This window comes from Pholis gunnellus (assembly GCF_910591455.1).
Source record: "Pholis gunnellus genome assembly, chromosome: 24".
Classification (NCBI taxonomy): Eukaryota; Metazoa; Chordata; class Actinopteri; order Perciformes; family Pholidae; genus Pholis; species Pholis gunnellus.
The window spans coordinates 5455685-5478498 of record NC_136551.1 but is presented as its reverse complement, the minus strand read 5'-3'; the positions used below and the strand labels follow the sequence as shown (position 1 = coordinate 5478498).

Genomic DNA, 22814 nt, shown 5'->3' with positions numbered 1-22814 from the left:
CAATGACCAGCAGCCACATTCATACAACCACCTTCTCCGCCATGCTGCAAACACTCTCTCTGAGGAGGTTCTGGGCGAGAAGATCGTCCCTTATGTCGGGCCAAGAAAATACACTGGTAGATAACTATTATATTTGTTGTTGTTCTTTGAAAATGTAAGTCAAATCTACAAATACCAGTCTAATACTGCTAATGTCTTGATATATCTAATTGTTTGTCAATGCTTTTATATTTTACAGATGAGCTGATAGGAGTGGAGTACCTCTACCAGCAAACCGGCAAAGTTCTCCAGGACTACAAGTTGGCGATTGAGGAGTTGGAGACCACTGCTGTGTCTATAGAGGTGGAGGAAGTTCATACTGAACTTGAGGAGTTTCAGGACATCACTGTCCCCACCTTTGAGACAGAGAGAACACCTGCTGCCTCCTCGACTAGGTCAATGTTATCACTGTCTGTCCCTGCGCCTCCATCCATAGTAGCATCTCCTCCAACTAGCTCCATACTTCCATCCGTGTCTGTGGTCCCTGCGCCTCCATCCATAGTGACATCTCCTCCAACTAGCTCCATAAGTCCATCCGTGTCTGTGGTCCCTGCGCCTCCATCTATAGTGACATCTCCTCCAACTAGCTCCATACGTCCATCCGTGTCTGTGGTCCCTGCGCCTCCATTCATAGTGACATCTCCTCCAACTAGCTCCATACTTCCATCCGTGTCTGTGGTCCCTGCGCCTCCATCCATATTGACATCTCCTCCAACCAGCTCCACTTCACATGATGTAGGCACCAATCTACCTTTTCTTGTACATTTACATGTTTGGAAACAAAATGAGGGTTGGCTGTGCTCTTATAGGATTAACGTGTTCATTGCTGCTATCAGAAGTTCTCAAATTATTTTTCTTTTTAGGATTGTGTTGGACCCGACAATATCGATGGGTATGGAGCAGTGCAGTGCAGAACTTGGCCGATTTTCTGTTTGGCCTTAGACAACACCGTCTGGCTTTGACTGGTGAAGAGTGCGCCCAGATCATCACCCTGTGGCAGGCGTTGGCAGAGTATGATAAGAGGAAGACCGCTTACGCACCACGTCACAAAACCAGCCTGAAACAGGGACGCTTCAGGGCAACTAAAAAGATTGTGGCACCAGGTGTGGAGAGCACCAAAAGGTTTGTTAGATAAAGTCTTGGTTGTCTAAACAAATAAAAGGATAACTGAAACTGAAGTAAATATTGTATCCAGCTTCATTAGTTTGGCCAAGTTTATTGAAGGATCCCCATTAGCCTTGACACAAACAATAGTAATCTAAACAATAACAGAAGTATTCATTCATTCATCAAAAAAGTTATATTAGATTTATAATATGCCTTCTCTTGCTATTTGCAGGTGTTTAATTGGGGCTCACTGTCCCGCACAGTGGCCCAGCTGCAACAGAGTAGTGGAGGCTATCTTCACCAGACTCTGTGATCTTTATAGAAATACTGTGAGTTGTGATGGAGTGAGGATGTCCCGCTTCAAAATGGTGATACGTACATACAGGCACATCAGAGAGTGCATAATCACCAATGCGAAGGTGACGACTGAGACCACCATCCAGCTCCCAGAAGTGAATGTTAAAACAGTCACACAATGGTTAGTATATGAGCAGCATGCTTCATACACTCATGTTGTATGCAGAGCAGGTTTTCTGCATTGCTTCCATTCACTTTTGCATTCCAGCTGTAACCTGTTTTCATAACATGATGGCTGGCTCAACAAATGAAATGAAAATCTAAATGAATCTATTTTACAAAAGCCAGCATACATAAGAGGGTGTGATCAATTGCTATGTGATCCCAGCCGTGTCATGCTGCTGCATCACAGTCGTGATCACATGGCAATTGATCACTCTTGTGTATTACTGCTTAAAGGTACAATGTGTGTAGCGTTATGTTCGATATGTTAGTAGAAATGAAATATAACATTCATAACTATGTTTTCATTAGTGTATTATCACTTAGTTATTTTTGTATCAGTGTTTTTGTTCACTTAGAATGAGCCCTTCATATCTACATTGATACGTAGATATGAAGGGCCCGCCGTGTTGACAACACAAACACTGGTTATAGAGAGAGCCTTTTTCACTTTAATGTTGACACGAAGATATGCTTGTGAAAATGCAATGTGTTAAAAGTGTTTATTATGGTACGGATGGCCCAGAGCGAGGTAAACTCAGCGGCTCACGTCACCACAGTCTTGGAAAAAGAGGAGTGAGCGGAGCGGTATTCAGCTGCTTGCAATCTGTTTATTAATATTGGTTGTTTTGTGTTTTCCAAGGTTCAGCAGGCGTGGCAGGGCACTTGAAAAAAACATTTTGCAGCAGGGTATCCCAGGCTCCTCCATCAAATCCGGGATTTTCTTTCATTGCCAGCACCACCCGTCTCCTTCCCCTTCTTTTTCCCATCCGTGGGGCCTCCTATAGTGCCTGGAGCCTCACAAGTGATGTTTTTCAACTCCCCCAACCCCAGTTTACCTTCAGCTATGCCACCTTCAACTCACACATCCAGTCAAGCAGTTCCTTACAGTACTCAACAGTTGTCAGGATCCCTGTCGGACCTGTTGTGTGTTATCTCAGTTTCCCCTGATCTCCTCTCCTCATGTGTTCTGTCATTCCCCTGTTTGTTGTTATGTGCCATGTGCTCTGGGATTTTCCTCTACCTCCAGTCACTCCCATGTCCACACCCCATAGTGCACAGCTGCGGACACTCCAGCCGATTACCTCTCGCAGGCTGACACACCAGACTCTGATCACACTAATCCTTCCCCTGCCACTATATCAACCCTGGTCCTGCAGTCTGGGGTTGTCAGTTCGTACCGTCTTTCACCCGTTTCGACCCCGTATTGTCTTCTGTCTCCCTCTTTTCTCCCCGTTAAAGGTTTTTCTGGGGGAGTTTTTCCTGTTCTGATGTGAGGGTTCCGGGACAGAGGATGTCGTATGTGTACAGATTGTAAAGCCCTCTGAGGCTAATTTGTGATTTTGGGCTGTACAAAAATGAATTGAATTGAATTGATTACCTTAAGTTCTTTATGTTACACTTTATTATTATTATAATTTTAGTTGCTATTGTTTTTCTATAATAAAAAATATGAAACTTGATAAGTTGATAACTTCTTCATCTTCTTTCTATTTATTATTATTTAGTTATTACAACAACTTCACTCAGAAAATTACAACTTTGAATATCTACCCAAGAGAGTATTATCTGAACTCTTAACTATGTTGATAAATAATAATAATCCTCCTATTTGTCACATTCTTTGTTTGCTTCATCATCACACAAAGTCCTTAGTTTGGACAGTAAATAAGTACAATTTTGAGGTACTTGTTCTTTACTTGTGTATTTACATTTCATGTTACTTTATACTTCTAGTCCACTGCACCTCAAAGGCAAATATTGTACTTTTTACTCCACTACATTTTTTGATATCTTTTGTTACTAAATAAAAGAAAATATAATCAACTTTCCACCAATGCTTTAACATTGGTGGAAACATAGAAACATAGTAACAACTACTATGGTTATTTTAGTCGCTGACGTACATATTTCTAGATGATCACGAGTCAAAACAGGCACGAGCAGCAATTATGGCGCATTTCAGGTTATTCATGTTCTGTTACGTAGACCAATGCGCTAGTAGGCTGCGCGTCAGTCTCATAATCTGAAGGCCGTGAGTTCGATCCTCACACGGGCAGTGGTTTTAATGCCGCTTTGCCTTGAATTATCTGCAGAAACTGAAACTGCCTATATTTTACTGCAATGCGATCTAGATTGCTCCACATCTCACAATGTGCATAGAAAGAAGTGCATCTTTCAAAAAGACAGGTGGTGAGACTTTTAAGGTTTTTTGCTGAGATTTTCAGCATCACTTTAAGAATTGGAAAGTAGTTCAAGTGTTTTTCCTCTTTGACAAATTACATCATTAATGTGGGTTTTGAATGTCATATCTTTGTTTTCACAATAAGGCCTCTGCTGATGTTCAGGGCTGTGACGTTAAGAGGAAATGTAAATAATTCACAATAGAGACAGGAACCAGGTGATCACGTGTTGATAGTAATACATTTCATCTTGGGGAAAATGTATATGAAGAAACATTGAAAAAAATAATGTCTGTCTTACAGCCATCCGCATGCACAGAGCCAATAAATTGGACCAGGCTTTCCGAAAGGCTCTACCGCTGCCGCCTGAGGACAGCAATAAATCCTGAGCGGGTGTAGAACTGGGTTAAAGTTATTTCCATTAATTTGGCATCCTTTTGAACTATTATCAATTGATTTATCAACAGTGAAAACCACTATATACGATTTAAGGGAAAAAAATGTTAATGGCAATTAAGATTTATCCTAGAACGGAGTCACCAATGAGTTCATAATGAGATCATTGTACCTTGTGGTGTTTTTGTTTTCTTCTGCGGGATCGCTCTAATATTCCTGTTCGGGACCTGCAGTGATTGCTCTTGTACTTTAGTTAATACTCACTGTGATTAGTCATTGTCAGGAATCTTGTACAGTATAATATAAAGCTGCAATCCTACGTCAATATGAACCGTTAAATGCAGTGTTTAATTTGTTTGATAGTTTGTGGATTAAATGACAGGACATCTCATCCAACAACCACAATCTCTGGTCTCACAAATTACTTCAAACTTCAGCACCTCAAACACAGTTTAGACAAAAATAAGACACTATAATCGTCTTATAGGAATCATATGTTGCATAAAATTACATTATTTTATATGTATGAAATATGAAAAAGTGATTTTCTCACATAAATGCAGAGAAATATTTTATGGTGACATTTCTATTGTTTGTTATATTTTTGATGTAATGTTAAGCTGCATTTCTTCCTTGTAGAATTCAATCAAAAAAATGTCCTGTGACTATGAGCTTTTCATACAAGTAGAGGTTGGCATAACTCCTGTTTTCTAAACACTGTCTGAACATCTTATCATAGTCTTCATGTTCAGGTTGCATGTCTCTCTGTTTACTTACTGCAGTTTCAACATTATGCAACCTTTGGAATCAGACTTCAGAGTGGAACTTTCCCATAACTCACCCTCCCTTACAGGTGCATGTCATGTGTTGATGAATAGCTGTGATGCTGACAGGTTTGAATTGCTCAGACAGGCGTGTCTCAACTCTACGCTTTATCTTCCGCTTCATTCTGGCAACATGTCATACCTGTCCTGCTCTTATATGCTTAACATGAGAATATTTTGCCAGAAGGCCTAAACAAAAACAGATAAGTAAATAAAAATCGAAGTGCTTTTTGATTCGTAATAATTTGTGTAATAATGGTTGACTTCAACCCAACAGGCAAGACAAGCTGGTCCAATATGATGAGATGGTTTAACTTCATCTTTGTGTCGTGACTTGCTTTGCATGACTTGTCACCAATGATTGGCTTATACCTTCCATCAAAAGGTTATTTGAATACATAAAATAGAAGCTGATACTTCTAAAACACTGAATGCTGTATTTTCTATAAAGAAAATCAATCTTATCTTAGTTTATGATTTATGTGTAAAAGGATAATAGATAATGATTTAATTTGTTGTGTATTGACCAGTAATAAGTAAATTAACAAGGAAAATACTTAATTAATCAGAGTCCAGTGCTGCCTTCACTTGCTTAGTAAATATTGTAAAACAGAAATTCTTACTCTGGATATTTTGTTAAATTGATAATTTCTACATAAAACACCCCATTCGTAATGTTAACATTATTTAAATAATACAAAAGATTCATAACAGATTAAAGCAATTTTTATTTAAAAAAGAAAAATCGTTATTCCGTACATTCCGATTTAAAAACTGAGCCTGAACGTTGCACCAGAATGACAAAATGGGAAGAGACGCGCATGCGCAGTCGCAGTGTTTGCATTCCTCCCTCCCTCCTCTTGAGACTGACAGCTCGGTAGCTGCTCACCGGCAATGAGACAGCAAACACGGGCTCGGTAAGACACCTCGAGATGGACTTAGCGGACACTTTTCACCACTACAAAGACGGATATTATTTAGACAGCGTTGTCTGTTGACAACAGACGAAGTTTATTCCTCGCCAGGATTATTTTTGTTATCGGGAAAAAGGATACTCCACGACGACTGATTTCCTGCGACATACACCGGCTAAGAAGCTTTCGCTTTGAAGACCACCTGAGTAAATCTAAACGATTCTTGGCTTTTGTTACACTAACATCTGCAAAACATACGTGTTAAATAGAGGGGTGATACACCAAGTTGTGGAAGAGCGCGGCTAATCGCTGCTAGCTTCAAGCTAACCGACGGCTAGCTGAATTTTCTTTGTTTATTTAATTTGAATCATTGAATACAGTGTTTTTAATCTATCTGACGTCAGATAAGACGTCTGTCAGGAAGAGTTGCGTCGTCTATAAATACACCCTTGAACGTTCAGCTTTCTAAAGGACATAAATTATCTTGACTTCTCACTTATGGCTCGTTAGTATCGCGGTACTGCAGCTGACCCAGCTAGCTATAGCATCTGTTTTAGCCGTCAGCCACTTCTTGGCCTTTGGTAACTCATTGACGGTAAAGATGCACCACCAGGACTTTTCTGCAGAGAGTAGGAAAACGTCTTTCCACTACCGGAGAGGTAGCAGCGGTGCTCCTGCATCCTCCTCCAGTGGAGCCAACATGGCTGAAGACAATCCCACCCAGGCTGGATCCAATTCTCCCGGACCCCCCCACCACCAGCATCAGCCACAGTCCCAGGCGGCTGGCGCTCAGGTGAAGAAGAAGAGTGGCTTTCAGATAACAAGCGTGACCTCGGCTCAGATCAATGTGAGCGGCAACAACAGTTTAGCAGATGACACCGAGAGTTACGATGACATGGATGAGTCCCACACGGAAGACCTCTCCTCCTCCGATATGCTGGATGTGTCTGTGTCCAGGGCCACGGATACTGGTGTGCCGGAGAGAAGCTCTTCTGATGAGACCCTCAACAGTCTTCATGGGGTCGACACACCTGGGATTGTGTCTCCTAACGAGCCTCTGCACCCTCATTCCATCCCTCAGGGGTCTCAGCCTCACACCTCTATGGTAAATGGGACCATGCATCCTCATTATTATCCTCAGCAACACAGCCAGCCTCACCACCATCCCTCTGATGGCCTGGGAGGAGGGGAGCCCTCAGTGCCGGCTCTTCCCATCGCTCCTGTGGGTAGCTCCAGCCCATCTATGGCTTCCAGAGCCGGGACTAACCACTCACAGAGGCCATCGATGTTAGATAACAGTAAACCTGCAGGTGGGACAACCCAACCATCAGCTCCTATTGCTGATCCACAGCTACAAGGCAACGTGAACATTTCTAATGTGTCTGCTGTCACTGCTGCTGCAGGTCCTCCTTCTGGGCCTGCAGGTTTTGACACTAGTGTGAGTGGGCCCGCGGCTTCTGTTGGGGGAGGAACGGGCCCGTCTGCTGCTGCCCTCAACACTCAAACCCAGCACACACAGACTGCTACTGGCTCTCGTTTTAGGGTGGTCAAACTAGACACTAACTCTGAGCCATTCCGCAAAGGAAGATGGACGTGTACAGAGTATTATGAAAAGGATGTTCCACATCCAACTACGTCTGAGGCCCCAAAAGGTGTCGAGGTGGCTGTAGAGACTGATTCCGGTAATGCTCTGATCAGTCAGGGCGTACCTGCTGTACAGCCACCACACACGCTCCAGCCCTACCAGCAGCCGAGCCAGGACTTCGCTAGTCCTCAAGCCATGCAGAGCCCACCACAGGGACTGGCCCAAACCACTCCTCTGACCTATGTTTCACCCCAGGAGGTTGTTGGTGGGGCCAACATGCAGCAACCAGTGGCTCCTGTCATGCTCCCTACAGCAACACCACAGGCCGGTGTAAACCAGCATCCCCCTGTAATACCGCAGCAGTTGCCCTATGCTGTGGATCCCCAGGGAGGTTACCCTGCCTCTCAGTTCCATGCAGGGGTCATAGCTCCGGGAGGTGTCCGACAGCCAGACTTTATCCAGCCCACCGCCCCCTTCCAGACCCAGGTCCAGCCTCCGCTGCCGCATGTTACAGGAATGACAGGAATCTCCGTTTCACCAGTTCCAGGGGTCTCGGCACAGCCACCGATCAGCTTTACTCAGCAGCTGCCCCGTCAAGGTCTGGTAGCCCCCCATGCCCAGGCATCCTTTGTAGGACAAGTTCAGCCCCCCTCCACTGCTAGAGTCCCAGTAGGGCTCACCCATGCCACCCACTACATGACTACTCTGAAAGCTGACCTCCAGCCTCTCCTCACCATGGGAGGGAGCTCCATAAGAACATCCCAGCTGGAGGATGCCCAGAAGCTTCTGCTGCAGCACCAAACGCTGCTGGGTTTGCCCAGGCTCGGGATGACAGCAGGTGGAGAGGGGGCTGCCGAGGCCGGCGGCGGTGCTGCTGGAACACTGGCCCACATGGGGATGTCGGCTGAGGCCAGTGCCTTCATGGTCGCCGCTGCTGCTGCCGCAGGCCTCAGGACTCAGCATGCCGACGGAGAGGAGGACAGGTGAGAATGCACGGCCTGTTTATTCTAATGAAGGTTTTCAAGTAGACATTGTCGTTTAGGCTGCTTTTCATCCTAACATTCTACCCCTGTAACCTTTCTGCTCTCCTATTAACAGCGTCCTGCAGCTGGTTCTGCTGAGTTTCATTCAGATCTAGGAGTCCAATGTCACATTTGGGCATGCTATTGTACAAATATCAGTGGCTGGAGTAGAAGTCTGCTGACTCACAGAGGGAGCTGGTGACTCAGCAGATGCTCTGCCGTGAATAGACCCCCTACCATCACACATCCACCTCTATCAGCTCAGGACTCTTTGTGTCGTCAGTAAGGCTGCATTTTCCCTGTTGCACTGCCTCTCACCCCCCCCATCTCCCCTCAGGTTTAGTCTTTTATTAGACACTGGATCTGTTGATTTCTACCAACCCGAGGGAACTGTGCAAGGGTTTATTTATGTGTACAATTACTCAATCCTATGTTCCTGTTAGTTTTGCTGCTCAAATGCGGTTATTGCAGTTGCAGGTACCCATTTGAAGACGCAGCGTTGGTCTGTCAGAGTTGTGAGAGGGCCTGACCAGGAGCTGTGTTGCGTGGATCTGATAAACTCTCCCTGCAGAGAGATGGAGCAGTGTTGTGGCAGCAGTCTAGTGTTACCACTGCACTGCCCTGTGTTCTGGTTTAGCAGGAGTTTCATGTTGTGAGTACAACAGTAATGCCTGCAGGCTATGGAGGGACTTTGACTGTCAGCCTCACCCAAACACCCATAACTGAAACACAAAACATAATCTTCAATGTTGTGGTTTTTAGTTGAGCTGTTGGTAACAAATGCTCCCAAATTGATATATATATCCTCAGACTTCTGAGGAGTTCCATGGTTAAAACAACAGTTGCTGTGCCAGTAAACATTTCCTCTAATTTAATTATCAGCACAGCAGTCCATTGGTGGGCTGAACTGTTCATGTATTGTCAGCTGTTCACATTGTGAGCGCGAGGAACGGAGAGACGCAGGGTGCAACGACTACCGGTTTGATCTTGACGTAGTCGTATTCAGCTGCAGACAGCAGGACTGTATTCTTTGCGGAGGCTTTTGTCAACAATTCGAGGCACCCCGTCACGACTGTGTGTGTGTGTGTGTGTGTGTGTCTCTCCGTAAGTGTGTTTCCGTCTCTCCGTCTGTTTTGTCGTGAATCGGCCGCTGTCCTGCAGACTGTCTGAGTGTGTCGGCTGTCTTCATAGTCCTGGTCCTCTCACTCTGTGAGGCTGCGTTGTCTCTCTTTTACTCTCTCTGTATCACCCTCTCTTCTTTCTCTCTGTCTCCTTTCTTTTTGCTGTTCTCCTCTCCCCTTTTCTTCTAGACAGTAGTCTGTTTGTCTCTGTCCACTCTTGTAACTTGTATGAACAGGTAAGCAGTCAAGTGTGATCTCACAAAGTCCAAGCACATCAACTGCGTCAGTAGTGACAGTGACAGAAGGCCACTGCAGAGAGATTCTTGTTTTTGTTAACACCAATTTTGAATGTCACTGATGGATTGAAACAAAGTGCTTTGTTTACAGTTCAATATTTGGGTTCATGCCACTAATGACTTTGCTTTCTTAATAATTTTGTCCACAGAATGACGTCTTCGAGTAGTTTTTGTCCGACCAACAGTACGAAACCCAAAGATATTCAGTTTCCAATCATTTAAAATGGAGAAAAGAAAATCTGAGACATTTGGAAATCTGCTGTGAACACTTGTCTTTTAGAGCATCACATTGCAGCTGTCATGACTTTGACAACGCGTGATCCGGTGTGTGTGTGTGTGTGTGTGTGTGTGTGTGAGACTAGAGTCATGTTGTAAAAACGGCGATGTGGGCGTGTCTGTGTTTCCCAGCATGCTTTGCGGCCTGTTTCCCTTATCTTGTCAGTGAGGTTGATGTCAGTGAGAGTGCCGAGGGGGACGGTGATATGAATCGAGGCCTTCGTCAGCTCCTTGTTCCTCCGTCAGCCTGCAGGTCGGTGCCTTTTGGCTCGATGCCAACACTCGTGACTTCCACGCACACACTTCCAGTGTGTTATCCACCTGTTGGCTGTGTGATATCTCTCTCTCGCTCTCTCTCCACCAACAGCTACAGAGAAATAGCACTTTTCATACAGGTTGCAGAGGATGCATTTATTAATTGCTCGCCACCGTTTGCCGATGTGAAGACGGCACGCACTGTAAAAACAGTAGTCCTCTTTAAACTGAGTTCTATTCGCTGAAGAGCTGTTTCGAGCTGTTTTTCATGCAGAAATGGAGATTAATAATACCACAAAGCACTTCTCTTGTGAGCACAGGCTGCATCTTTCTTCTAGAACTTTTAGCAAAAATAACCAAAATAATAGCGTACACTCTGGTTCAGGGCATTATTTTAGAATCATTTACCTTCTTTTCTAATAATGAGTATTTCCTTTAAGTGTGGATTCCCCATCTTACTACATATCAAAGGTAAATGGAGTGTCATAATACATTTATTAGGGTCATTTATCTGTATGACCTCATCCTTTTGGAGCTATAAAAGTTAGGCGTGCAATCTTTATTGATTATTTGTTCCTTCTGCACACAGCATTATCGGTTTTCCTGCTGTTAAGATGAGAGTTGGTCTCCTAAAAGTGCGAAGAACAACATGTTAGTTTGGTCTCTTGGTTGATTTTAATATCTCGGTCTAGATGATAAATCGAGCTCAGCGGTCGTACCGGCTTTGACTTGTGATGTGAATGCTGACGCGCTTGTTTTTAAATTGCCTCTCCGTCCATAACGGAGCTTTTATGCGATCCCGACAGCTCGCACCAAATATGGATTCATGCTCGGAGCGACTGTCAAAAGAAGAGCTTGTGTTATGATGTATGACTTGAAGAAGCTCCTTTCAGTGCCAGAGGGTCTGAGGATCCTCAGAGAAGCTCGAGACATTTTGTACTTGGCTGGAGAACACACCCCAAAGTTCCCTGCATTGTTTGTACACGCTTTTAATGACTAATAAACGTAACCAAGACAAGAATAAGAGGAGACACGTCAGCTTAAAAGACTGAAACTTAAGCATCCGTGGACTTAGTTTCCATATTTTAACATGAGATTTATTTAAATTCAAGAATCAAACTCTGACCTTGCATTGAAGCTTTATAAATCATAGTCTGTTGAGTGATTTGATTGCCTGCAAAGCCATATTGATCCTAAAGAAATACAATTTCAGTAACGTTAACCTCTTAAACAAACTTGTGTTGTCATGACCAAACGCACCTTTAGATGAGAGGACGTTTAAGAGATTACACGTGTATATGTTGGCCTTTCTCAACAAATGTCTTCATTAAAGCCTGGAACTTCGCTGCATGATTTGTCCTAAACTGTATGTTACATTACATACAGTCTTGAATATTGTGAAGAATAGAAATGAAACCTCTGTGATATCCCGTCTGAAAGGCCTCTCCACAGGCACATCTGCTGGTGTGTTTTCTATCACTGTGAACCCCAGGTAGTTAAAGACAGATGTGCTTCTATGGAAACTCTCCGACTCTGTCTTTTGTGCAACCAGGCATCTTGCATTTAGCACATCATGCGTGCAGTATACACAACGTGGCTTTTGCAGTCTTGGTTTCTGTTCAATCGTGTTGTCCTATGTGTTTGGATCTTTTAAATTGGAAGTGAGACGGCAGCTTTGCGAAGTCTCTTGCTCGGTCGTAATCTCCTGGATGTCGAGAGCAATAAATCACACCTGAGGGTAGTTCAGCCGTTTGTCTTAACGAGACGTGACGGCGATGAAATCCCACTTCAACAGCGATATAAAGCCGACTGTCTGTCTCCTCTCTCTCACGCCGCTGTACTGCTGTGACACCACACGGTGGCGGTGTTGCGTCACAAATCAACAGTCGTTTATATAACCCTGACACGCTTTGACCTAAAAAAGTGTCTGGCAGCTGAGCGGAGAGGTCTTTCCTGCACGCAATGTAGGAACCACAAAGAATCTTCAGTGCAACACACACACACACACACAACTCACAGCTATCGCGTGGATGCATTTGATCTGTGCTTTTTCTTTTTTTTTTTTAAGGAGGCTGGCGTCCCGTTTGCTCGCCTTGTGCCTTCATGCAGAGCCGCAGATTGTTGAAGAGAGGATGTAAAATGTGTCCGTTTATGAGCTCGCCCATCAGGATGCTTTATGTGCACATGCGTGTGAAATGGAAGGTGTTTACGGGAGAGACGTTTTGTTTTTAATGCTGCCTTTTCCCCTCCTGGCGTTTTACGCCGAGGGAAAACATGAGCTCAGAGGAGGAGAGGCAACGATACTAGTTTTAACCGGTCTCATCGCACGTGTAATTGTCGTTTTCTTTCCCTCTTAAACTACTTCTATGAGGTCAGGTTCTTGCTCAAGGGCTCTTCAGCAGGACAGCTAAAATCAGTCCCCATAATCTGTCCAAAATATTTACGAGTCATCTCTCACGGAAGGCCTTTCCCCTTCAAGTTACTCTCTGTTCTTTTTGAAAGAAAAAATGTGACGTGACCCCTCTACCACCTGTCAGGGAAAGACATTAATCCCCCCTGAAAGTGACACTTCCTGGTAAAGAGAAATACTAATTCTGTGGAAAGCCTCGACCCTCACCACTGTGGAAAACACACACACACAGACACACACACAGCACGATGCCGGCACACTGCGGAGAGCCTCGAGCAAAGTTCCTCCTCGCCGACCGTGATCTTTGTGTTTACGTTGACATCGAGCCCTCACACCTTTTTAAAACAGAAACACTGTGCGGAGCCATGTGACTTGGGGGGGGGGGGGGGTGGCGTTGTGATGTTTTTAATGTCGTCAGTGTTGTGTAATATTTGATTGTATAATATATTTATGTAAACGCATGGATTAGAGAATCCAAGCCAGTTTTGGGGGGCCCGTGGCCCATGCGGCACAGAGGTTATGTAAGGCGTTGCGTGCATGGCAGACACCGATTTCACGCTCCGAGGCTCTGTGATGCCACGAGAGCTGGTTGAGTTTTGGGGTGTTCCTGCTCTGTGTTTGGGCAAAGATCAAGGGAGATTATCAACAAGCAGAAGGTTGTATTTGATTGCTACCTTTGCCCGCTTATGAATTAAACCTTCCCATAATTGCCACTCTGTTTTTTTTTTTTATTTCTAAATATGGAAGATCTAAACACACTTCCTTTGCTTAAGTGTGTGTGCGTGCGCAGTGGGGTTGATCTTGCTGTCGGCCTTGGCTCTCCTCTGTGTAAAATGCCGGGCGTTCAAAGCCTCCGAAAAACCGGATCCCGCCAGTTTGTGGAACATAGCCTCGCGCACTAAAATGGGACACACGCGAGCGCATGTCTCCCAGCGGCTTGAGGACAAGTGATGCGGAAGGTGGCTGGCGAATCACGGAGCGGATGAAAGAAATAAATAAAAATAGGATGCAAGAGGAGAAGCAGTGAAACAGTATTTGATGGAGCCACATAAAAAGCAGTGCTGGCTCTGACATCATCTGCTATAATCACCTCCCTAATTGCTTTATAATGTCCTCTGCTATCAAAGCCTCTTTGCATTCTCATATAACTTCCAGTTGGATCCTTTTCAAGACCACACACTGCAGCCCGAGCTCTGCTTTCACTCTAACTGCAGAATAAAGTGAGGCGGAAGTGTTGCTTACACTCAGCTGGGTGCTTTTGTGAATATGTGGAGATGTGGATAAAGGAAGGGCTGTGGTCCAAAAGGGGGCGTCGCCTTCCAGTGTATGGACAGCGAACACACAGGGAGGCTTTTAGGCTTCTGTTCTGGAACATTTAGCCACTGGAGCTCAAAGATATCTCCTCTGCCTTCTTCTACTCTCACCTGGAAGGTGATTAATGTGGTTTTATATAGAAAGTCTTTTTTTGTTTTGTTAAAGGCTTACGGCAGCCTGGTAATTGTTTTATCCACAGTTTGGCAGGGTGGCGCGCTCATTACCTAACTAATGAAGTCTTAGTGGAACGTCAACACGGTAGCCTGCCCAATAAGGAAGATTTAATTTACTTAAACAGTATTATTACGTTGCCACTACTTCTCCTGACAGCATATAAGTCTCCCATGTGTAGTACAGCTTTAACATAGTGGGTTAGGTAATATATGGGTCAACCCTTTGCACACGCCACGCACACTAGCTTAGGACGGACGGACGTGGATACATAATGAATGTGATGTCATGGCGTCAAGGTCTCTCGCCATTGGCTGAGCTGAGTCCGTTGCGCCAACGCCGATTGGCTGGAAGGGAACTGTCTCCGAAACGCTCCCCTCAGACAAACGCCGAGCCCTTTTGTTCCGCGCGAACGCTGACCCCAGATCTGCGAGCACACAATGTACAGATGGATATGAAGAGTTTTCAAGTAACAAATGGCAAAAACCAGTCGCTCCGAATCAACGATGGTACCTTTTAAGTCACAAAATACAAAGTTGTATTAGTTTCTGCCACTCTCCCGTTGCTTTCTGGCCCCTCGACTGTTTCTCGGATTAGTGACACATACAGTGGAGGACAGAAAAGATCTGACCTTCACCTAATGAGGTTAATGCATTCCCTGCGTGCATTGAGCTCAATCCCAGCAACAAACTCACCCGGCGCGCGCACCTCGCCGCCATTTTGCGGTCCCCACAACTGCGCACCATCTTCTAATCACGGCCGCCTCCTCCCTTTGTTCTCTGAAGTTATTTTTTGAGGTACAGCGCTGAGGCGTTGGCATCTTTTGTGCCCCGATCTACCGGCGAGCTAGCTAGCCGTCTTGTTTTGATCGGCTTTGTTCAGACTGTGCCGCACGCTCGCGTGGGAGATAACGTGGAGGTACACGTGAGCCGCGCTCCTCCAGTGGAGACCCATACTGTGAGTGTGTGTGTGTCAAGTGTGCATCCGCTGATGAGGAGCGACAGGACGGCTAAAGACATGCTTGGTTCAACATACACATTCTCCTTAAGGAGGGGCACCATGTGAGGAATGTTTGCGGTTATGTTCGGGGGAATTTGAAGGGACCCACTCGTCACTATCGACAGATACCAGGAGGTTTAGAGTAGGGTACCACGCCGACGTCCATCTCCATCACTGAGGATACAAACCGGGAAAGACGGGAAGGAGCGAGAGGTTGCAGACCGATGGGAGTGGCTTGTAGACGTCTACAAGGGAGTGTGTGGTCAAGAGGAGCTCATCCTATTGGACGGATCACCGTAATCTCTGCTGAGAGTTTATATAACAACAGAAGGGGAGGTGACTTCACAACCCACCCACATATCTCCCCTCACCATGCACCCAATCGTCTGAGAGTCGGGCTTCGTAAGGAGGATTCACGTTCCTGTTGTACGCACACACGCACACTTTCTCATCCCCGTCCAGCATTGTTGGTCGGGGCTCCCCCTATGTGGATCTCCAACAGCTAAGGGGAGCAGGGGATCGGGCGGGGGGCCAAAGGGCGCAGGTCAGGAGGCCGGAGGAGGTGCGGTGGTGGTGGTGGTGGTGGTGTTTGTTTTGGGGTGTTTTGAGCCTGACAGCATCAATGAGAGAGAAGGGGCTAGGTCGGGACGCCGTGGCCCCGGAGCTGCTCTTCTGGGAGCTGGAGAGTCATCTGAAGAGGTAACGATGGCTGTAGTGTTGTCACGTGGTTGGGGTGGGGTGTAGTAGTGTGGGGGGGGGGGGGGGTTCAGGTCCGTGGGATTAAACCAGGGGCTTTGTGTGTCTGTCTGATCGGTGTGGTGGCGTCCAGTTGATTGGATGTTTTTCTCCGTGTGTTTTGAGGACACCGTGTTCTCGCTCCTGCACATGCATGCTGTTACACTTGAGAGCGAGGCTGGCTGATGTTTATTCACCGTAACGTGGACCTTCACACGTCCGGACCCAAGACTTTATGTCTCGTCTACTTTCAGTTGAGCTCCCCCCCCCCCCCAATCTCAACTGCCAGAGATAAGCACCATGTTCCAGTTCCTCAATTGATCCAGTTGGCCCATGTTTGCTTCCCTTTGTTCAGTTATCACGCCACCAATAGACTTCAGTCTCCAATAAAGCAATATTCATACAGCCTGTCCCAACAAGAAATATACAACCTGTAAAAACACACCTTTATCCTACAGTTGAGTGTTTGATATTTCCCATAACATACATGTGACGCTGCTCCTTTTGGAAGAAAGAAAAAGGAGAACAAATGTTATTTTCCAGTTCTCTAAACCGTTAAAGCCCGAAAATACAAACCTATACGCAGGTGTTGTCTTCTCCTCATCCACGTTTCTGATCTCCAAACTCCCACGTTGACACACTTCCACTAACTGATCCAGAGACAGATGTAACACAGCTAAGGTGTGAAGCAGCAGCAGTTAGAGGTCCAGTCAGCTTGTACTGATTGAATGAGAGACTCAGAACACCTGACTGCTTTAGTTTGAATCTTACTTACACCAAATGTACCTTTTTCTTTTGTGCGCTGCACCTATTACTGTTATTGGTTATGTCCAAAGCTCAAAGATATTCAGTTTAATATCACAAAAGAACAAGAAATCCAACAAATATTCATGTTTGAGATGCTGGTTTGTTTTAATAATAAAATGTATTATCTGACAGATTGTTTCATCTCTTCTAGTGCTAGAAAGATAAGTAATTTAAGGAATTAGTTGTCGGACAGGAAATTAGTCTTCAAGTTTTGCTAATCAGTTAATCATTTTAAACATTTGTCAGGGAAAAATTAGAGGATTTTCTTTTTTTACGTCATTGTCAACTTGAATATATTTGGGGTTTTATACTGTTGGTTCAAATAAAACAATACATTTGTGATTCCCCTTCGGTATTACCGAGAAGAATACGCTTTATTTTCTCTTTTATAGTTTTCAGACATCACATTTCATTACTCTATTCTGCAAACTTACAAATTATTAGTAATTTGTTTCAGAAACCACTTAAACTGTGTGTGTGTGTGTGTGTGTGGATAGAACATCATATTAGCTGTTACCAACAATACATGTATTTCTTAAATATTTAATCTCAAATAGCCTGAGGAATAGGGCTGCAATTAACTATATTTTATCATTATCAATTTATTTTGTATTATTTATTTGAATAATCCCCTCTCAGAGACAATGGAAGCATTGTCCTTTTCTTCTGTTTACACCTCTGCACAGACGTCAGTGTGTCCTCACGCGCGTGAGTTATAACCGACAGGTGGAGTCACTGTTTCAGTCGCACTTCCTCCATCACCTGCAGTCCACATTTAAGACATTTACAGGACAGTTTTGGGACAACACGAGACAAAACAGACGCAAAAAACCCCCCAAAATGTCCGCTGTAGAATTGCTGCGTGCTCCATCGTCTCGCGGTTTTTTTTTTTATATAGAGGACGGTGCAGCAGGTACAGAGAGACGTTGCTGAAATTATTCCCATGTAATTACCCTCTCCTCCAATCCGGGAGCCGTCCTCCCACCGCATGCATTATGCTAATGAGCTCGCGTCTGCGCCAATCGCGCGGCTGCTGGCGCTGTTTTTCCTGCATGCATCATCCAGAGAGGGAGCCGCGGTGCGCGGAGCTGCACAGCCCGCCCCGCTTCAGTCTTTGTGTGTCCCGGCTGCGAGCTCTGCGGTCGCCCGGAGAGCAGACAGCCCAACTGCCCCACAATAATGCGCTATTTTTCTACTTTTATACCGCTGGATTTCCAGCTCGAGGAGTCGCCTTCGGGGGTTTTTATGGGAATAGCATGAATTCCCAATGTTACACTGTGGCGATGGATCTTGGAGTTTGTCACCTGAGGAGTTTCTCGATATCGTTTCTGTCCTCTGTGCTCGGGAAGGCGAGCGCGTCAGTCCGGGTTGACAATAGGTAAAGTCACTGCGCATTATCTCTGTCGTATTAGCGCCGTGCTGGCGGCTCGGTGACTTCATTTCATGCGTAAAAATGTTCAGGCTCATTGATTCTCCGCCATCAAAGCTTTCCTCGACCTCCATTTGCTTTGTGGCGGATCTCCTCTTATTACTAACAGAATTATTGTTTCCGCATGAAAGCTTTCACCCAGACTTTATCTATTTATACTGTTTGCAGCACAACACCCGCAGCTTCCCCTGCGGTGTCCTGCTAATGCAACATCATGCATGCGGCTTATGATCAACATCTCTTTCTTTTCTTCCAGCTCTTCCGGTGCTAGTGTGGTGGCCATCGACAACAAGATTGAACAAGCAATGGTGAGCATCATAAATCCAGTCATCTAATACTCGTATAACCCGCACAGTGTTGGTAAATAGGCCCGTTTGGCGCACAAAGCAGCGTTATGTAAGCAGAGCGCGCTGCAGCTGTTTAGGCAGGATTTAGCTGCCTGTTGAAGCATATTTTAAGGATAACGTTACGGTTTTGTTAAGAGGAAAGTTGAGGAATGAATGAATGAGAAGCATTATGGTGCTTTTTTTTTGTTTTCTACGTGGGTTTTTTTGCTTTTAAATCAAGCTGCTGATGCGTAAAAAAACACAATTTCCCGCATATATGCACCTGCGAAGGAGTTCCCTGCTCTGTCACGACTTAGACCGATGACCTCCCGCTTGCTGGCAACTTGAAATGGGCAGAGGTTCACACGCTATCCCCTGTCTCTCTCTCTTTCTCATGCATATACATACATAGTCTCTCTCTCCCCCCCCCCCCCCCCACCCTTGCCCCGTGTTGCTAGGCAAGCAGCAGCCTCCCCGTGGCTCAGTATAAATAGCTCTGCCGGTGATAGGCTCCTCCCACTCCGGTGCAGGAACATTTTGTTCCCTCGCTGCGTACCAGGGCAGGGAGGAGGAGGAGGAGGAGGAAGAGGAGGGGATGCTCAGATAATTAAACCCAAATCCTCCCTCAGCCGTCATGAGAGTGCACTGTACAGCTTTTCCTTTGTAATGATCCACCGTGTTCTGAGGAGTTCACATTGTTGTACATGCGTTCCTGTTGTCCTCCTGTCCTCATTGAGACAGCTGGTGTGTTCTGTGTAATAATGTGAAGTGATCTACGACGCTAAATTACACTCTTTCACCCCTAACAGCACGTTTCTGAGTCAGTTTGATCGAACTAAAAATGCAGCCAAGCCAAATATATTTTTAAAATAAATAAAAACGAAGGAGACCAGGTTTAGGAAGTCAAGAAGTATGTGTGGATGTGTGTGTGTGTGTAATCCACTATTTTAATTATCGATGTAATCTGGACATTCTTTTTTCTCTTAATTTATACCAATTTAGTCGACAAATTGCCAATTATAATTCCCCAAAGACTAAAGAGACATTTACATTTTTTTTTTATTATAAAACTCATAAAACAGCGAATCAGTTGAGAAACTGTAACCACAATATGTTTAATATGATTAATGGATTATCCACATAGGTGGTCAGTTAATTGACAAATGATTAAATCGCACAAAAAAAAAAGTAAAATGCTCGTCACAATTCCTCAGAAACGGAGATGCCCTCAAATTGCATCTTTTGTTTGACCAACAGTCCAAAACCCCAAAATATAAAATGTACAATAACAAATGAGAGAAGAGCAGTACGTCTTCACTTTTGAGAAGCTGGAACGAGCAATTTTGGGGTATTTTTGTTTGAACAATGACACACAAGAGGGAAAGAAATGAATAAAAAACATGAAAAATATCAACATATCTGCAGATGAGATAGTCACTTCATTGACTATATGTTCACAGTCTCAAACAACAAGATGTTTACACGACTAACCTCGTCTCTCTCTGTCTGCGTCCTCAGGACCTGGTGAAGAGCCACCTGATGTACGCCGTGCGCGAAGAGGTGGAGGTGCTGAAGGAGCAGATCAAAGAGCTGATCGAGCGCAACACTCAGCTGGAGCAGGAGAACAACCTGCTGAAGAACCTGGCCAGCCCCGAGCAGATGGCTCAGTTCCAGGCGCAGGTCCAGACCGAAGGCTCCCCGACCGGCACCGCCCAGCCCCCGGTTCCGGTCCCAGCCGGGACGCCGCAAGTCCTCCCTTCCGCACAGAGCTCCGGCACGTCTGCGTAACACAGAAACTGCACTCTGGAGAAGCCCCCCCTGAGGATGAGAGGGTGGAAAGAGGAAGAGGAGGAAGAGGAGGAAGGAGTCGTGCCATACTGTGAACTGACTTTAGCATCAAGACCGACTTTGCCTCCGTCTCGAGGAGCGCACACGTTCAACCGGAGGACGAACTTTTCTATTGTTGCACATTTAATTTAACTAAAAGACTTCGGAGTTGCATCGACGCGTGTGTGTGTGTGTGTGTGTGTGTGTCGTCCGCTTTTATTACGTGCTCCAGACAATCGTCGTCTTCATCGTGATGATGAGGAGGAGGACAGTCGCCCCATCGCCCTGCCGGAGGAAGGAGCAGAAAGAATCCCCCGCTGTGAGACCTGTGGAAAGCCACCGTCTTCGCCACACTCCCCTTCTCAACCCCAGCACTGTCCCATCAGCGCACACTGGACAGTTTTGACTCATCTTTTTGGACAAAACATACAGATTCACACGACCCATCTGGAATGGGAGTCCTAAAGAGTCACATTTTTCTTTACGTGAAGACGAGGGCGCGTCGTCTTGATGTTCTGGGTTTAGAGGGGAGGGGGGGGGTTATAAAGAATTATGAAATATATATATTAGCTGCGCCTCGTCCTTCACTCTGAGAACTCTTTGTTCTCTCGGATGTTCTCGTCGCTGCCCCCCCCACCCTCGATGCACCCTCCCCGTTCTCGGATGGCGCATTAAACATTTACGCAGGGAATCAAAAGTTTCTTTTTTTTTTATTTTCTTTTTTTTGTCTTTGGGAAAGGTTTGTTTTTGTCTGTTTATGTTTCCGCTCTTGTTGATGTAATTAGTGTCCAAAGTGATGTGTACAAATGAATTGATGGAAAGGAAAAATAAGTAGGACATGACTGTTTCTAGGTAGTACATTTTGTACAGATGAAAACAATTCCAATTAAACTCTGCCAAGTGCCTGGTTTCCAACCATAGATACATATATACAAGCTTTTTTAGTTGTTTTATTCAAAATATGTAAATATATGTATATATATATATATCTATGGTTTTGCCAGGTTTTGAACTACCTGTGATGTCATTACTCAGGGTGGCAACACACGAGGATTATTTACTGGACGTCGACGCTCCGCTGACGTCGCTTGACTTCATCTGGACTGTTTCACCGTTTTGGGGACGTGTGATATCGGTCTTTTTCATGAATAATCATGGTTTCTTTTTAGTTTTTTTTTTTTGGGGGCTTTTGTTCAGCCAAGTGTTTTGAGTTGCTCGCTGTGCAACTGGAGCGCTGAACACAACAAGACAATTGGCAACACAAAGAAAAGAAAAAAGAAAGGAAGGAAGATGCCTAGCAGACGTATGTTGATGTTTCGTGCATGTTCCTCAGCCCATCACAAATGTGACGTTACAATTGCACTAGACAGTTGCACCTCAAATAAAAAATGAAAACAAATAAGCAAAAAAACTGGACTCTTTTTCAACAATGTCGTGGTTGTATAGAAATATATAGGTAGAAGTTTGGTTTTAGTCATGAAAAGAACATTAACGTACGAGTTTTCTCCTTTTAGAAACCATAAACTCTGGATTTAAATCTTTAAATTGATGCATAATTGTAGTTTTCCCTCAAATGAACCATGTTATGCCATAATATCCCACATGTTCTAGCTAATAAACAACCCTCACTGCCTTCCAGTTCACCCACAGAAATCCCAGTTAAAAGCATGAATGGCTGCGTCCTCCATAGACCTCAGCGCACATGCGCAGAAGGGTACCAGCATGTAAATATTTACTTAAACATCGACCTCTCATTGGTTACATACGACCGAGCCCCCTCTTGTCCCGTCTTACGGTTACTCCGCCCACCGCACGTGGACCTGCGCTCTCTGCGAGGACGCGCGAACGGGAGCGCGCAGATATGTAGGACGACGACGTCACGTGAAGGCGATTATTGGAGCTGAACATTACAACGTGTTTGTGTGTAAATTGGTTTTAAAAGCACCTTAAACCGTAGTATTAAGCTCTGTTTGTGTTTTATATTACACACAAAGGTTAATTATTAAAAGCAAGTTATAAAAGGATTAATAGGTGACCCATTGCTATTATATTCATATAAGTATTTTTCATAGAGCATTCAAAACTATTGCAAAAGTGCTTTAAAATAGAAAAAGAAAATGTCTAAAAGTACTTTCATACATGTAACCTGTATACATGAATACACAGTAAAGACTGCCTTTTAATCTTAGAGACTTATAGTTCTGCTGTGATGTCTCTTACTATTAATCGTTTTGTTAATCTTCTCCCGACATGTACAGA

At 44.8% G+C, this 22814-nt stretch overlaps 1 protein-coding gene across 2 annotated transcripts; it reads left to right on the top strand.

The window, feature by feature from the left end:
- The first annotated feature begins 5935 nt into the window (after positions 1-5935).
- On the top strand, positions 5936-21963 carry LOC306715569 (TSC22 domain family protein 1). Of its 2 annotated transcripts, none has more exons than XM_079185979.1 (3): positions 5936-8550; positions 18659-18710; positions 20247-21963. In XM_079185979.1, the coding sequence occupies exons 1-3, from the start codon at positions 6584-6586 to the stop codon at positions 20514-20516; spliced, it is 2289 nt and encodes a 762-aa protein (XP_079042105.1). In that variant the 5' UTR covers positions 5936-6583; the 3' UTR covers positions 20517-21963. The 2 variants fall into 2 exon arrangements, with proteins under 2 accessions (XP_079042105.1, XP_079042106.1); XM_079185980.1 differs by lacking the exon at positions 5936-8550 and adding an exon at positions 18030-18351.
- Positions 21964-22814: the final 851 nt, after the last annotated feature.